A 16,468-nucleotide genomic window follows, 5' to 3' on the forward strand; every position below is an offset into this window, starting at 1 on the left:
TGAGCATTCATCCTGATTTGCTTACACAAAGCTAACGTGGAGATTAGATGATCCGTTTTGATTTGCTTACGCAACCATGAGCACTGGTCCTGCATTCATCCAGATTTGCTTGTAGGAATGTGGGATGCCCACATTCAATACATTTCCCCCACTTTCAAAACCACAAAAAGTCTTACTGTTTTATAAAGTGGATCTGCTGTGCTGGGGTAACAGAGCCCTTTGTTCCACTTTAATTGCGAAAACCTAAAGTTACAGTGTGCTGTTGAGTCCCTCCTACTACAGCAATAGTTCTGTCAGCAGAAGCATTTTGGCTTTCCAGATGGAATTATCCCCCCTTTTCCACCACTGTGTGCTGCTCTAGAAGTTTTCCTGACTCTCCACAGAGTCAATTCCAGGGCAAGAAATGTGGCAAAGATCTGCCTTGACAACCGCTGTGGTATAGTGACATACAGCATTGGAGTGGTTGTGGTGAAATTGCAACTTCACACAGATCTCAAGGGGAGGGGGAACCTACTTTCCCTAAGGATATCCTTTCTACAGAAATTGTATAGTATGAATAAGGAGCTAGTTTGCTGGATTTTGTTTAAAGAAAATCATTATTCTTAATGAGGTGAGATTACAGTGATTTTCTTTGGAGTGAATCATTACAGTCAAGGAAATACTATACCTTACTTCCTTTCTAGAACAATATATTTATTTTATTCTTCTTAAACATGCTATTACTACCATCAATATTCCCAATAACAAATAAATCATAGTGAATAGTAAGATATACATATACCCACACCAAATATGTAGCTCACAGAACACATGATGAGCCTGCCGAATCAGTCCAATGACCCATCTAGTCCAGCTAGGAATTGAAGCAGGGACCTTCTGCACTCAAGGCATGTGTTCAGGTATTGAGTTATGGTTCCCACCCTCTTATTATGTCCATCCTATCACTTATGTTTATGGAGGGCTGCAGAAGAGTGCTTGCCAGAATGCCCTTCCCTATGGAATTTATTCTCCGAAAAGGCCTGTCTAAGCTCAGCCTATGTTTCGCAAGTGAAAAATCTGTTGCAATTTCTGCAAATTACACTTTACTGTCTTTTTTTGTTTCCTTGTTAGGGAGGGGCTTCATACCTGTTCGATTGCTGGCTTTGCATTTGTGCCATTTAACAGATCTTTATAACGTTATTTTAATTTCATATGTTTTATACCATTTATGAGCCACGCTGAACAGCTTTGCTCACAGAATGCGATGTAAATTGCTGTGGAGGAAAGCTGTTGGTTTGCAAGATGTTGGGAGGGTGAAAGGAAGAAAAAAAAATCTATTTCAAGGGGTGAAAGATAAAACAACCATAAAGATACAATTTGACCAAAGTTAATCCCTTTAAGATGTCAACCGAGCAGACTGCTTCATTCTCTCATTGAAATCATTGGGATTTAAAAGTGCTTAGGACAAACTGTGCACTGAAGTATTAAAATGAGTAAAATAGTTGTGTGCGTGTTTTAAACTAAACAAATGGGGCAATGGATTCAAAGGTAATTTTAAAGTAATTTGTTTTCTCTGCTAAGTGCTGTGCTGCAGCAATGGGGAAAGATATATAATAATTTTGAAGTCAGTAAGTTACAAGCTCCTCTTTTTGTATCAAGGTGCTAGTTACAGGTAGGTAGCCGTGTTGGTCTGAGTCGAAGCAAAATAAAAAAACTCCTTCAGTAGCACCTTAAAAACCAACTAAACTTAGTTGGTCTTAAAGGTGCTACTGAAGGAGTTTTTTTATTTTGTATCAAGGTGCATTAAACTCAACCAAGGACCTTCATATAAAAAGAAAACTGTATCTGGAGGGTGAAGTTCTTCCTCTGCTGCCAAGGGAGAAGCAGCAAGCACACCTTTGAATTCCATAAAGATTCTAAAAGTACAGCCAAAAAAAGAAAGAAAAGGGAATGATATCAGATTAAAATGTTCCTGCTTCTGGCTAGATGTCTTGAGTGATGAAACTCATCAAGAGAAATATAAGCACATGTTGGTGCTTGACTAAGTCTCTTCTTCTTCCCTCTTTCTAATCTGGCAACTTTCACATGGGCTGTTCATCAAGGAGTAAGTCATGTAGGATGACCCTGAAAAAAATGCCTGCCCTCAATTAAAGCATAGGTCTATGAAGACTTGGGTCATCACCTCTAGGTTAGATTACTGCAATGAGTTATACGTAGGGCTGCCTCTGAAGACAGTTTGGAAACTTCAGCTGGTGCAGAGGTCAGCGGCAAGACGGTTTGAGCATATAATGCCAATCCTGGCCCAATTGCACTGGCTGCAAATTAGTTTCTGGGCCTAATTCAAAAGGCTGGTTATGTTCTATAAAGCCTTAAAGAGCTCAGGACCTCAATACCTCAAGGATCGCCTCTCCCCATATGAACCGACCTGGTCTCTGTCATCATAATCTGAGGCCCTTCTTCATGTGCCTTCTTCGTGATAGGTTCGGAGGGTGGCAACATGAGAACAGGCCTTTTCTGCAGTAGCTCCCCATTTGTAGAACTCCCTCCCCAGGGAGGCTCGCCTGGTGCCTTCGTACTTATCTTTAGGCACCAGGTGGAAACATTTTTATTCTCCCAGGCTTTTGGCTAATTAAACAATCTACACAGCCTTTTAAACAGAGGGAGGGTGTTGTGTTGTTTTGTTTGTTGTTATAGTGTGTATTTTTGTGTTTTTCTACTGTAAATGACCCTGTGATCCTCCTAAAACCACTAAGATACACTAAAACCACTAAAACACACAAAATCAATCTGTCAAATCTGAACCATTGCTAATAAAGACACAAGCTATGGATCACATAAAAACAAAGATAAGAAGTTAATTAAAATTGTGGTGAAACAACTAAACGGACACCTCGGCTTAGAGGCTGTGCCTGTGATAGCCAGCGCTAGGAAAACCTGTGGAACTGGATTTCCAAAAGTGCTAAGCATCTCTCTAATTCCACTGATTTCAGCATGAAAAACCAGAGCTAGACAAGGATCAAGGAACTGGGGGGATTCTGTCCCACAATAAGTGACACTCTCTGCCAGCAAAGTGTTTCAGCCAAAAAGATAAAACAATTAGATGTGCGAGAAAAACAGCAACAAGATGCGGGAGGTGTTTTTAGCTCAGACTTATTGTGTAAACAGGCTAGATCATTAAAAGCTAATGAATTATGTGTAGTAATTATTATAAACTGTCATCAGACTACCTGAATAGCTATAATTAGCTAAGCGCTTTGCCTATTCATCTTTATCCAATGGCTCTTGAGTGTTAGAAATGTGGGAGGCAATTCTGTGACTGCCTTCTCCCCTTATGAATCATCAAAGGATATTCAATTTCCCTAACCTTATGCCCGTTAAGCATATTCTTTTTTTACTGAATGCTGCGTAGGAGACCAGACAGCCATTTTGTTGAGCAGTCATTCTCTCCCCCCCCCCCCACCTGCATGGAAATTAGTCAATGCTGGCTATTTAACAAGCATTCATTCCAACCTGTTTGCTGATGTTGCATCAAGGCAAGCATTCCTCACACCTCCCAGTGTCTTTTCCATTACTTTCCTTATCACAAGAAGTCTGATATTTGGGGGGGGGGGGAATAGGTTTGTTGTGCAGCCTCTGCAGGTCCACCATAATTGTGCGATCTGAATGTGCAAATTTTTGTCTTGCAGATTAGCAGCTAGTCTCAACCTAATTCAGTTTAAGCAATTGTATGAGCATTGTTTAAGAAAGCGGGTGGCGAAGGTAAAAAGCCCCCATAGACTTCATGGATGATGCCTGTCCTTCACCCCCACAGTGGGGTTAACAGCAGGTTCAGGCTGAACGGGAACACGTGGGATGGGAAGGGTTGAAGTTCCCATTCCCTCAGCACTGCTCTGTGGATTAAATTAGGTGCCCGATATGTAGACATGGCTGCTTTAAAAGGGAAAAAGGGCATTAGTAGCTCAATGGTAGGCCATCTTCTTTGCATGCAGAAGGCCCCTAGTTCAATCCTCAGCATCTCCAGGTAGGGCTGGGAATATCCTCTGCCTGAAACATATCTCCTCCACCTGGAGATCTGTGGCCAATCAGTGTAGACAATACTGAGGTAGATGGACCAATGGTCTCACTCAGCGTAAGGTAGCTTTCTATGTTCCTATGTTAACAGGGTGAGCAGATGACAGTCTCCTGCACCACATCAGTTTTGACCCCACATGTGAGAAGCTTATTCGTTCATCCAGATCAACCACATGGCCCATGACACTATATTTCAGCACATCTCCACTTGAAAGACACAGATATGTATTGAAATATTTATGGCAGCCCGCTTGAATTGATGACTGCTGTTTTCCTGTGTGGCCAGGATGAGAGGAACTGAACCATGAACCTGAATCATAATGAAATGGAAACCCCGAGGCCTCCCAAGTTCCTAAGTTCATTGAATTGGCAGGATACCCTGATACTGAAAGCTCTGCATTGATTGCCAGTTCATTACCAAGCTACTACTGGTATAAACTGTATAACGCCTGATGTCCCAAAGTTATCACATATTTGTTTAGCTTCTGCATGAACTAAGGCTTTTAGTACAGTGGCACCAGGATTCTGGTACGCTGTTCCTGCTGAAACCAGAGGAGCACCTACAATTTTGGCCATTTCATTGGCTACTGAAAACAGACGGTTGTAATTGGAGAATTAATCTGGTTCTGGACCATTTGTTCTGTATATTATGATTTTATAATTCTATTATGTTTTAATGATTTTATTGTACACCACAATGATATTACTTTTATAAGTTGACAGTTTAGAAATACTTCTTTAAATAAAGACAGAAACTTACCGACTTTTCAAGAAACCAAAATGGTTGGGGTTTTTTTGCCTCCCCCTCCCTTTTTTTTTTGCAAAGTGCACCTCTACATATATAAACATACAGCTGGAAATGACCTTGAGAACCATCTAGTCCAATGCCCTGCAATACAGGAATATGCAGGTGTCCCTTACAAGGATCAAAGCTGTAACCTTGGTGTTATTAGCACCACACTCTAACGAACTGAGCTACATATGTAGGTGCTCTACATTTGAGATGGGGAAGGACATTGTGCCTGCTTCCTTGGGTTGCAGGGTAGTGGTGGTGGGAGGATGTAAGGATCCACAATTCCTACCTGCAGAACTGCACTATTGGTTCCATTGGTAGTGAGCAGGACGGCATGGAGCTGATGAGTTTTCAAGTGGAACTGCATTTGCCAATCCCTTTTACCTTGGTGGTGGTACCATATGTAGCTGTGTCCACTGAACTTCAAAGCTGTACCTGGAAATGAAAGTGTTTTTTTAAAAAAGCTGCTTTCAGAAACAGGACATCATACTCTTCTAGTTCTATGCATTCTCTATCCTGAACATGATCTATAGCAGGCATGTCAAACCTGCGGCCCTCCAGATGTTTTGGCCTACAACTCCCATGATCCCTAGCTAGCAGGACCAGTGGTTGGGGAAGATGGGAATTGTAGTCCAAAACATCTGGAGGGCCGCAGGTTTGACATGCCTGATCTATAGTGATACTTAATAATAATACTTCACAATTGTATGGCACTTTTAAGTGTGATTTGGACACGCATGAGCAGATCCATGCAGCAACCCTCTAAAGGAAGCTAGTATTGCTGCCCCCAGTATTGCAGGTGGGGGGGACTGAGAGAGAGAGTAGCTTGACTAAGTCTACCTAGCAAGCCATGGCAGAGGTGAGATTTGAACTAGAGACCTCCTGATTCAGAATTCAGTTTCCTTAGCTGCAAGTCTACGCCAGCTCTGCTTCCCTAAGGCACAGCATCACAGGGGTTAAAATGAACACCCCTTGCAATCCACATCACAAAAGAGCATCAGACAGGGAGTGAAGCCGTCAAAATTCACATTTTCTACTGGATGACAGTCTCAAAAGTTAATTTCCAGGTGCCTTCATCTGCCCCAGCTGCCATAAAACACCTTTTTCCCATATTGATCTCTATAGCCACAGCCACTCTCAAACAGTTTGACTTTATCCCTGGTGGCGCAGTCTTCCATTGCGTCTCGAGACAGACAGATGCCACCAAAAGCCTATTGCAAGCCCTGTGAAAACCACACTTAGTCGAAGCAATTCTAGGTGTAGCAGCATGCCAGGTATCTGAGAGGGAGCAGGGAAAGACCAAATTCCCTGGCCCACTGCTGCTGGAGCAGCAGTGCAAGGAAACAGGTGTATGGGATAGAAACTGGGGAGAGCAAGGCAGGCAGGTAGGTTTCACAGGGATTTCACAGGAGGGCGGGGGGGGGGATTGGACCGTGTTGTGCTCCCAGTGACTACATAGGAAGCTGATTTATTTGGTGTCAGGTTTATCTAGCTCAGCTGACTGGCAGCAGATGTCCAGGGTTTTGGATAGGAAGCATTTCCAACCCTAACTAAGGATGCCAGGGATCGAATCTGTGACCACCTGCATGCAAGACGTAGGCTCTACCACAGGTTAGTTTGGGGGTGGAGTAGCTATTTTCTGAGTTTTTGGAAGGACATTATTTTTGGTCTGAATGACAAAGATGCAAGAAGGGTGTGTGTGTGTGTGTGTGTGTAGAAACAAAATATGCAGGTCATTCTACAATGTTCAAAAAGGACACCAGCAGAAAACCTTGAAATACTTTCAAGGAGGTGATTTATCAGAAGACTTTCTCACCATTGCAAGAACACATTTGTTCCAAACTGTGCCGAGGAGTGAGAACGCTGAGTCGAGCGGTACTGTAAGTGAACACCATGCCCGGGTCAAGCTGCATTGTCTCTCTGCAAGCACGCTGAGTGGTACAGTCCCCCTCCTGGCATGGGACATGAGTCACCTTCTTCATCTTCAGCCCTACTCGCTGGTCCATCTCTTCAGCTGACTCAGAAATCCGGCTAGCAAGGAAGCTGGGCTGAAAGAACGAATGGTGGGGCTCCCCAATGGCCAGCAGAAGGTCCACACCATTGGTAGCACCTGAAGGCTGCAAGCTAGCCATGTGGATGTTCTGCCGCCTGGTTTCGAAGAGGCTTCCCAGAAACCTTTGCAGGTTGCGCCAGTGATCGCCTATAAACTCCTCAGGGGTGAGGTGGCGGAAGTGCAGCACCACCGCCTTATCCACAGCTTCCTGGCTGAAGGACCACACGTGGATGTGGACGCTGGTTGTGGCTGCAAAGGTCCCATCACTGACAGTTACATTCAGGGCATAGTGACCGTGCGGGAGACTTTCGCCTGCAATTATCTTCCCATCTGTAGCCCCCACGGAGAAGTGCCTCTTTTCTGGCACTTCCGACTCCAGAGTGTACATCAGAGTGTCATGAGGGTCTCGATCTGTGGCATGAATTTTGCCAAGAACCCCACCGCGGAATGCTCTTTCATTAGTACTGATGAAAATCTCCAGAGAGAGGGCTGAAGGTGGATATCTGCTTTGCTGCGTCACCTGGATGTTTACAAATGCAGATGAAGAGAGAGGAGGGATACCACTGTCTGTAACCTGTTGAGGGAAATTCGGCAGATGTTTACAACTTTGCACTAACACTAACGTGTTGCTAGCATGCCTCCCTCTCCTACTCAGGTCTCCTACTCAAGGTATGAAATGATGTAATATACAGTTAACAACAAACACTTGCATAATGAAAGGGTTAATCTGAGTTCAGGTTGCCAGTGGGAGTGGAGTTTGGCAGGCTCCCGGCAGCCTTTTGTTTCCTCTCTCTTTGAGCTTCCTGGAAGAAGGAGCCATGCGGCCATGGCTCCCTGCAAGTGAACTGAATCTCCCTAAATGGAGATTTTATAACCAGCATCTTTGCTAACCCAATGAAGGAAGGAAGGAAACCAAATGCTTTTATTTTTAAGTTGTTTGGAACCATTTTTTTCCAACTTTATTTTACTGCCGGCAGATGGAGACATATATGTTGTAACTTCTGAAATTCTGTGGGCAAAATATTCACTTACTTGCAAAGCTGAGTGCCTGTAATTTATTCAGGGCTAAGTATTTTGTGGGGAATGTTTGTTTAAAGGTGTGGGTTACCAAAGGGTCTTTCTGCGTGGGTTACCAATGCTGTTGGAGCAGTGGCACTGGGGAAGCGGCTATTTAACCCAACCATTAGTGTGATTTTGCAATCAAAATACACACTTCCAAGCTGCTGTTTGCTCTGTAAGGTACTTGTATCTTTCTCTCAACAGAACAAACAGCAGGCTACCTAATAGGTGCACTTTTGTTGTGAGAAACAGCCCCTTAGCCAGCATTGCTGCTCTAAAGAAACTGGCAGCTCTCCAGCTCCATTTCATTTATAAAAAAAATTCTGGGAGAGCCACTCAGAATCCTCCCACGGAATGTGTGACTTGAGCCTAAGATGGATCTACCTGGACTTGCAGAAGGTATTGTTCTTTGGTTATTCTGTTCAGAATGGATGATGTCAGCAACACTCCATCCTGATTGATCTGGAATGCCTTGCCATCATTGCCTTCAGTGATCTGGAAAGAATATGGAGGACCATTCTCTGGGGAGTCTCTGTCACTCATGATGAGCTCCAGGACACTACTGCCAACTGGAGAGTTCTCCTGAAATGTTAAGGGGAAAAGTTGGAGAAAGACCAGTTGTCTAGTTAGTTGCAGAATGGCCAAGTTGGCTTACAGGTTCAAGGTTCATTTGCTTTGGTCAAAAGCCACCACAAAAACAGAAACAAAAAGTGCTAGGGGGTTATGCATGTGCAGAGCACGTGAGCATAATAAAATGCCCCACTTTGTATACCTCTTTAAATGTTAAATAGATATTTTGGCAATTATGCTGTAAAGAATCTTCTGACCAAATGTGGATATTGCAACACAGTTAATATCTTCAAATCCAGTTAACTCAAGGGCTATGTAGAAAACTGTGAAAGAATGAAATATTCCTGGAATTTCACCGGATTGGTTTATTTATTTATTATTATTACTGTAAATCTTGAGCTGCCTCTTAGCCTATAGGAAACCCTGTGATGAACATGGCCACTCTTAGGATTATCTTTGAAAAAGACTAATCGGGTAAGGCTGATGCTTTGGAATTGATACTTTACCTGAACAGTCACACTGTAATTCAGCTGAAAGAACCTGGGTGGGTTATCATTGACATCAGACACCCGAATGAGTACAGTGGTGTCATTGAAAAAAGAAACCTGTCCATTGTCAGTGGCTCGGACTTTGAGAGAATAGCTGGATATCTAGAAAATACAACGCATGTACCAAGGAGCTTGGTTATTCCAATACACATTAAATAATGATTAAGTAAAGTATCATTTATGGCCTAATATTATAAGTGCCTTCTACTTTACTAAGACTTTCAGGGTTGATCAGTTCTAAGTGCATGTCAGTCAATCAGTAGTAAATTTGGATATGCAGTAAATTAAAATATAAACAAGGAACTGCAGAAAGAGGGGAAGGGGAATCAGGAATGATTGTGATTTATTTTTATTTTGTATATTGTAAAAGTCTGTAAATAAAATTTAAAAAAATAAATAAATTAAGATAACTACATTACCCTTATTTTATAAACAGAGATCACAACTCACAGATGGTGAAGCAAGGGTGGAGGATGTAGATGAGATTAGGCTTATACACCAAATCAAGAAACCACAAATATGGGTATTCTAACCACTGAATGCTCCTGCCTTCCCATTTAAACTGCAGCTCTTACTGCACATTCAAAGTAGCCTTCATATTGATTTCTATGCCCAGTGAATGTTAAACTACCCTTTCTTATTGACTATCACATTTTATTAGTATTATGAACATGTTAGGCAGATGGGCACCATTACTTCCATTTTGGAAAAAGTTCCTCTGGATGTGTTGCCAGTAGTTTAATTATTCAGTATTAAACCCTAACACATCTTAGCTTCACTCCCACTGAATCTGTCACTCACTTCTTCTCTGTCCAGGTGCTTGGCAATATGGATTTGTCCACCTTTGGGATCAATGATGAAGTGGCCCAATGGATTCCCTACCACAATTGAGTATGTGATCTGGCTGTTCATCACCCCATCCTTGTCATCTGCTAGAACCTGGAGAGAGAGAGAGAGAGAGAGAGAGAGAGAGAGAGAGAGAGAGAGAGAGAGAGAGAGAGAGAGAGAGAGAGAAGAGAGAGAGAGAGATGAGTTATTACCACCAGCAACCTTTTGCAGGAAATAAGCACTATCTCTTGGACAACTTGTGAAGGTTTCACTAAAATAAGCAGAATGGGTGGGGTGGGTGGCCTGGTTTTGGGGAGGGGGCATGGATCAAAGCCATGGGGCAGATTGTGTGTGTGTAGCCCTAGGAAATGACAGTCCTGTTTGGAGGTGTTGCTATTTCCTCTGTATAATGCCACAGCCCATACCAGCCTATTTAAAAGGTGTCAAAGATTGGGCTGTTCACTAATACAAACTCAGTGGACTGATTCTCACACAACCCTAAGCTATGCCCTGGCTATGGTTTAATGTGTGAACCCTGCTCACTGGCTTAACTATGGTTTGTTTAATGCCAGAAAAACCTCAATCTGAAACCATGGTTTGGTGTTGGTCTATGAACCTTAGTTCATTTTAACTATGGCTTGGCACTATGCATGAACCCAACATTCTTCCTTAACCATGTTTTCTTTGGCCACCCAGAGGCTTGACAAGCTGCAAAGTCACAAGGCAAGAGCAGCTGGAAAACAACCCCAACTTTGGAGAAGCAAGCTATGGCTTGTTTGATAGTCTGGGGAACCACTCATGGTTTGTTAAAGATGTTAGGTGCAAACCAGGCCAGTGATGGCTGCTTTTAAATGCTTTCTTTTTGTACCAATATTGTGCCTGGTCTGACGATGATGAATGGAGATGGCTATCAGCTCATATGCCTAACAGCTTCTTTTCACACTGCCTTTTCCCACTTCTCCCATTTACTGCATCTGTTATTACACCAGGAAAAGGCTCATCTTCTAGTGATAATCCTGCACACTGCCCAGTGCGTTTTCCTCCACAGAGGCCATCAGGATGCAAAACTATAGTGGCAGTGGCTGTGGCCAAAATGCAGTAGGGAAGTCCCACGCTGTTTCTTACCGTGAGCACCATTTCACCAACAGCTGCATCTTCTCGGATGTCGGCAATGTACGGGTCTTGGCTGAACATTGGCACGTGGTCATTTATGTCCGTGACATTGATCACAACCATGGTGATGTCACTGAGAGAAGCAGAGCCTTTTCTTATCCCCTCGATAGACAAGTAATATTCATGGCTAACTTCAAAATCCAGGCTTCCATTAACATATAAGATGCCTGTGTATAGATAGGGACAATAAATGTTTTGAACATAGGACAACCAACATACTAGCTATACAAACTAGTTTCCTAGTTCTGCTGCATCTCTCAGCAGCTTTTGACACCATCGACCATAACATCCTTCTGGACTGTCTAGAGGGGCTGGGAGCTGGGCACTGTTATACAGTGGTTCCGCTCCTCCTTCCTGGGCCATGTTCAGAAAGTAGTGGTGGGGGATGAGTGTTCAGACCCCTGGGCTCTCACTTGTGGGGTGCCTCAGGATTCTGTCCTCTCCCCCATGCTTTTCAAAATCTACATGCAGCTGCTGGGACAGATCATCAGGGGGTTTGGGCTGGGTGTTCATCAATATGCGGATGATACCCAGCTCTACCTCTCTTTCAAATCAGAACCAGTGAAGGCAGTGAAGGTCCTGTGTGAGTGCCTGGAGGCGGTTGGAGGATGGATGGCGGCTAACAGATTGAGGTTGAATCCTGACAAGACAGAAGTACTGTTCGTGGGGGACAGGAGGCGGGCAGGTGTGGAGGACTCCCTGGTCCTGAATGAGGTAACTGTGCCCCTGAAGGACCAGGTGTGCAGCCTGGGAGTCATTTTGGACTCACAGCTGTCCATGGAGGCGCAGATCAAGTCTGTGTTCAGGGCAGCTGTTTACCAGCTCCATCTGGTACGCAGGCTGAGACCCTACCTGCCTGTGGACTGTCTCGCCAGAGTGGTGCATGCTCTGCTTATCTCTCACTTGGACTACTGCAATGCACTCTATGTGGGGCTACCTTTGAAGGTGACCCGGAAACTACAACCAATCTAGAATGCGGCAGCTAGACTGGTGACTGGGAGCAGCTGCCAAGACCACATAGCACCAGTCTTGAAAGACCTACATTGGCTCCCAGTAGGTTTCCGAGCACAATTCAAAGTGTTGGTGCTGACCTTTAAAGCCCTAAATGGCCTCGGTCCAGTATACCTGAAGGAGCATCTCCACCCCCATCGTTCTACCTGGACACTGAGGTCCAGTGCCAAGGGCCTTCTGGCGGTTCCCTTACTGCGAGGAGCCAAGTTACAGGGAACCAGGCAGAGGGCCTTCTCGCTAGTGGCACCCACCCTGTGGAACGCCCTCCCACCAGATGTCAAAGAGAACAACAACTACCAGACTTTTAGAAGACACCTGAAGGCAGCCCTGTTTAGTGAAGCTTTTAATGTTTGATGGATTACTGTATTTTAATATTTTGTTGGAAGCTGCCCAAAGTGGCTGGGGAAGTCCAGCCAGATGGGCAGGGTATAAATAATAAATTACTATTATTAAACTAAATGGATGGGTGGCTACCTCACAAGCAAATATAACTATTTCAGATAAAGCAACATTTCCATTCAGAAGTGACCAAAATTTACTGCTGTATTTTTGAGTGAGAACAAAACAACCGCTACTTTTTCCTTTCCCCCCGCCCCAGAAAACCATCGCTCTGCGTTGTTGATAGATCTGTCGTCGGATCTGTATGAAAAGGGACCGGGGGAATTAACTGCAGAGTGCAAGAGAAGCACCTGGGATAAACAGGAGAAGCCAATTTACAGAAGAACAAAAGTATCGTTGGCTTATCTTGCCTGCTGAGTAAATAGCCCACTTACCTGTGCTGGAATGGAGCCTGAATTTCCCATGATCATTTCCACTCATAATTTCATACTTGATCTCAGTGCCCCGAGCGCTATCCCTCGTTAATGAGGACAGATTCAGAACCTCTGTGCCAACAGCCACGTCTTCCTGTACCACAACCACGTATTCTGTATCCAGGAACACTGGCAGGTATTCCTTCAGATCCACTACTGAGACGGTGACAGTAGCAAAGGAGGAGAGGGAGCGTGGAAAACCCCTGTCTGTGGCACACACGGTGAGCTCCAGCGCAGTCACCTGCGATCCTTTCAGAGGCTTCTCCAGCCGGATCACACCAGTTGCCTCCTCTATCGAAAAGTGGCCATTAGCTGACTCAGGGAGAGCATAGACAACTTCTGCATTAAGACCTGGGGGGGGAGGGTGGACCCACAAGAGACAGAAACATTACAGGAAAGACCATTTCATTTTCATCATTATTTAATACACGGGAAACAAGCATCTCTAGCATCTTATTTCTTGCCTTAATAATCAGAGATCCAGGCTTTAACCTGAAGTAGGTGCTTGCTGAAAATAACATAAATTATAGGTTTACGTGGATGCTATAGATTGCGTTTTGTTGCTATTTGATGAAGAGTGGAAGGTTACTGTGTTTAATTTTGCAAGTGCTTGCAGGTTAGGCGTATTGTCATGGCACAAAACGGGGCAAATCAGATTTGAAGATTCATGTTTCTTTGGGAGAAACAATTATGATCAAAAAGAAGTGGAATCCTTCCAGATGATATCATTTTTTAATAACTTTGGATCACCTGGGGGGTTAAATCCTCCATAATAAATGAGAAAAATGATCTGCAGCAAACTACTCTATAGGCAGTATGGGTGTTTCTGTTTCCATCTGTTTAGATTTTAAATAAAAATAGTATAAAACCATGCCGCAGTATTATGAGCTGATTGGAAACAGCAGATAACTGGTTTTGCAGTGGGGTGAATAGGGAGAGCTTCTTCGTCTCTGGTAGGAATATTTAAAAGTCAGAAAATTTTGGAAAATAGTAATTAACTTCAAGAAGACGTGCTTGAAATATATTATAATCCGAGAGGCTGAAGGCTTCAGGTGTCTAGTTTCTGTTCATTTTCAGTTGCTCTCGTTATGACTAGGATTAATTATGTTAGGCTATATAGAAATGAGTGACTATACAGAATCTAAATAAAAAAATTCCTTCAGTAGCACCTTAAAGACCAACTAAGTTTTTATTTTGGTATGAGCTTTCGTGTGCATGCACACTTCTTCAGATACACTAGAAACAGTGTATCTGTATTCTAGTGTATCTGACGAAGTGTGCACGCACACAAAAGCTCATACCAAAATAAAAACTTAGTTGGTCTTTAAGGTGCTACTGAAGGAATTTTTTTTTATTTTGCTTCGACTCAGACCAACACGGCTATCTACCTGTATACAGAATCTGTGAAACAATAACATTGGCATTATAAAGTTACCAAATTGATAGGGTTGCCATATTTCTAAAAGTAATATGTTGAACTTTTATTAGAAACCCACCGGGTTTTCCCTAACATTTTGCTGATGTCCTGAAAACCAGGACATGTCAGGAATTTTCCTGACGTATGACAAGCCTACCAGATTGATGAAAGAGAGCTGTCTCCAACAGCCAATGGTCTGTGGTAACTAGATACATAGGCTATTTCACATCATTTACCTATGATACAACACAGCTACTCTAGATCTGGGAATTGTTTAGTATATTACAATCACATACGATACACTTTTATATATTACTGTCATGCATGATACAGTTTGGATCATACATTTTGTATTAGCATACCAATTTTTGCTCTTCATTATAATGTGAAAAGATTCATTCTAAAAATGACACAAACACACCCAAAGATTTTCCACTGTAGAAAGAATTGCCCATTAATCTATCTAGGCATAGCTAAACTTGAAACTCAAATTTCAGTAGCATTTGATTTTTACATCATATTTGCACACATCTGTCAATGGGCCGTCAAATAGGTGCTTGGCTATGAGGTGTCTTCCTAAATATCCTGAACTCTCTCCCTCTCTTTTTTTTAATCATTAAATTGCTTTGGGATGCTTCATGGGAAGTGGTTCATTAACAAAATAAATAAATAAACACATACATAAATATCTTAACAAGGTTACAGAAAACACTCAAAGATACTTAAAATTAAGTCACTCATGAATGATATATTTTCTTCATTTGCCAAAAACATTGATCTGGATTGTACTATAAACTTGCAATAAACACCACATTTTGACTCACCTTCGTCAGGGTCCCTTGCAGAGACAACTGCCACGGGAGTCTTTACTGTGGTGTTATCAAAGACAGCTACTGCACAGTGACTGGGAAAGAACCTGGGAGCATTGTCGTTTGTATCCTCTAGGTCCACAGTTATGCCCACCTGGCAAAAACGTCCTCCTCCATCTGTTGCCTTGGCAACAAGCTGGTACTTGGGCTTCAGCTCCCGGTCAAGTAATGAAGAAGTGGTCAGCTCCCCTAGTGTGGGAATGATCAGAATGAAAAAAGACATAAATATGGTGTAGGTTCCATGAGATCCTGGGCTTTTAAATAGATACAACATGCATGCTTACCTAAACATTATTATTTTTTAATGGCTCCAGGCTTCGGAACTCATATTTAATAGCTGATAGCCTTCTCTGCTCTGCTATTCTCTCTTGGACTGGTGCAGAAAATTACAGACAGCATGTACCAGTCACTTTAGAAATAGTAAAAGGTAAAGGGTTGCGCGCTCATCTCACATTATTGGCCGAGGGAGCCGGCGTATAGCTTCCAGGTCATGTGGCCAGCATGACAAAGCTGCTTCTGGCAAACCAGAGCAGCACATGGAAACACCGTTTACCTTCCTGCTGTAGCGGTTCCTATTTATCTACTTGCATTTTGACGTGCTTTTGAACTGCTAGGTTGGCAGGAGCTGGGACCAAGCAACGGGAGCTCACCCCATCACAGGGATTCGAACCGCCAACCTTCTGATCAGCAAGCCCTGGGCTCTGTGGTTTAACCACAGCGCCACCTGGGCCTTACTAGATATTATACTATTGAGAAAACACCTTCTTCAAGAGCTCATACCATGTGAGAATATTCTGAAAATAATATAAATCCAGGCCAGGGATGTCAGAAGGCAACATTTCCATTCTGACGTGTATTCTTCACAATCAGCGCTGTTTCTATTCTGTTGCAATTAGGTTTTCAACAAATACTACATTGTCATAGCTGCCAAGTTTTCCCTTTTCTCGCGAGGAAGCCTATTCAGCATAATGGAAAATCCCTTTAAAAAAGGGATAACTTGGCAGCTATGTACATTGTTTATCGCACTGTCTGCTCACTAACAAGATTAACACAATTAGTTATATAACATCAACTGCCCTTATGTAACTTAAATTCATTGCGGTATAAAGACAACATTAAAAGGTAATTAATTAGGCATGGTTTGTGGCCTTAAAAGCCTCCCAACAAAATTGTGAATGAATACCAATTGTATTTTCTTGACAGGCTATACCCACCTGTGGTGGATATTCCTGCATTCAAAATGCTGCTCCACAACACATGCTGACTGGGGCTGATGGGAGTTGGA

At 43.0% G+C, this 16,468-nt stretch overlaps 1 protein-coding gene across 2 annotated transcripts in view; it reads right to left on the minus strand.

Annotated features, from left to right (window-relative positions):
• Positions 1-16,468, minus strand: part of FAT2 (FAT atypical cadherin 2) — a 105,616-nt gene that overhangs the window by 12,689 nt on the left and 76,459 nt on the right. For both annotated transcript variants that reach the window (XM_035105703.3, XM_035105701.3), the window contains exons 13-20: positions 15,139-15,372; positions 12,859-13,248; positions 11,027-11,241; positions 9,875-10,012; positions 9,032-9,175; positions 8,340-8,537; positions 6,660-7,470; positions 5,133-5,278 (exon numbers count right to left, since the gene is read on the minus strand). In XM_035105703.3, coding sequence (XP_034961594.3) covers positions 5,133-5,278; positions 6,660-7,470; positions 8,340-8,537; positions 9,032-9,175; positions 9,875-10,012; positions 11,027-11,241; positions 12,859-13,248; positions 15,139-15,372 — 2,276 coding nt within the window. The remainder of the gene's footprint in view (positions 1-5,132; positions 5,279-6,659; positions 7,471-8,339; positions 8,538-9,031; positions 9,176-9,874; positions 10,013-11,026; positions 11,242-12,858; positions 13,249-15,138; positions 15,373-16,468) is intronic.

Source organism: Zootoca vivipara, chromosome 2 (assembly GCF_965207765.1).
Source record: "Zootoca vivipara chromosome 2, rZooViv2.hap1.1, whole genome shotgun sequence".
NCBI classification, from domain to species: domain Eukaryota; kingdom Metazoa; phylum Chordata; class Lepidosauria; order Squamata; family Lacertidae; genus Zootoca; species Zootoca vivipara.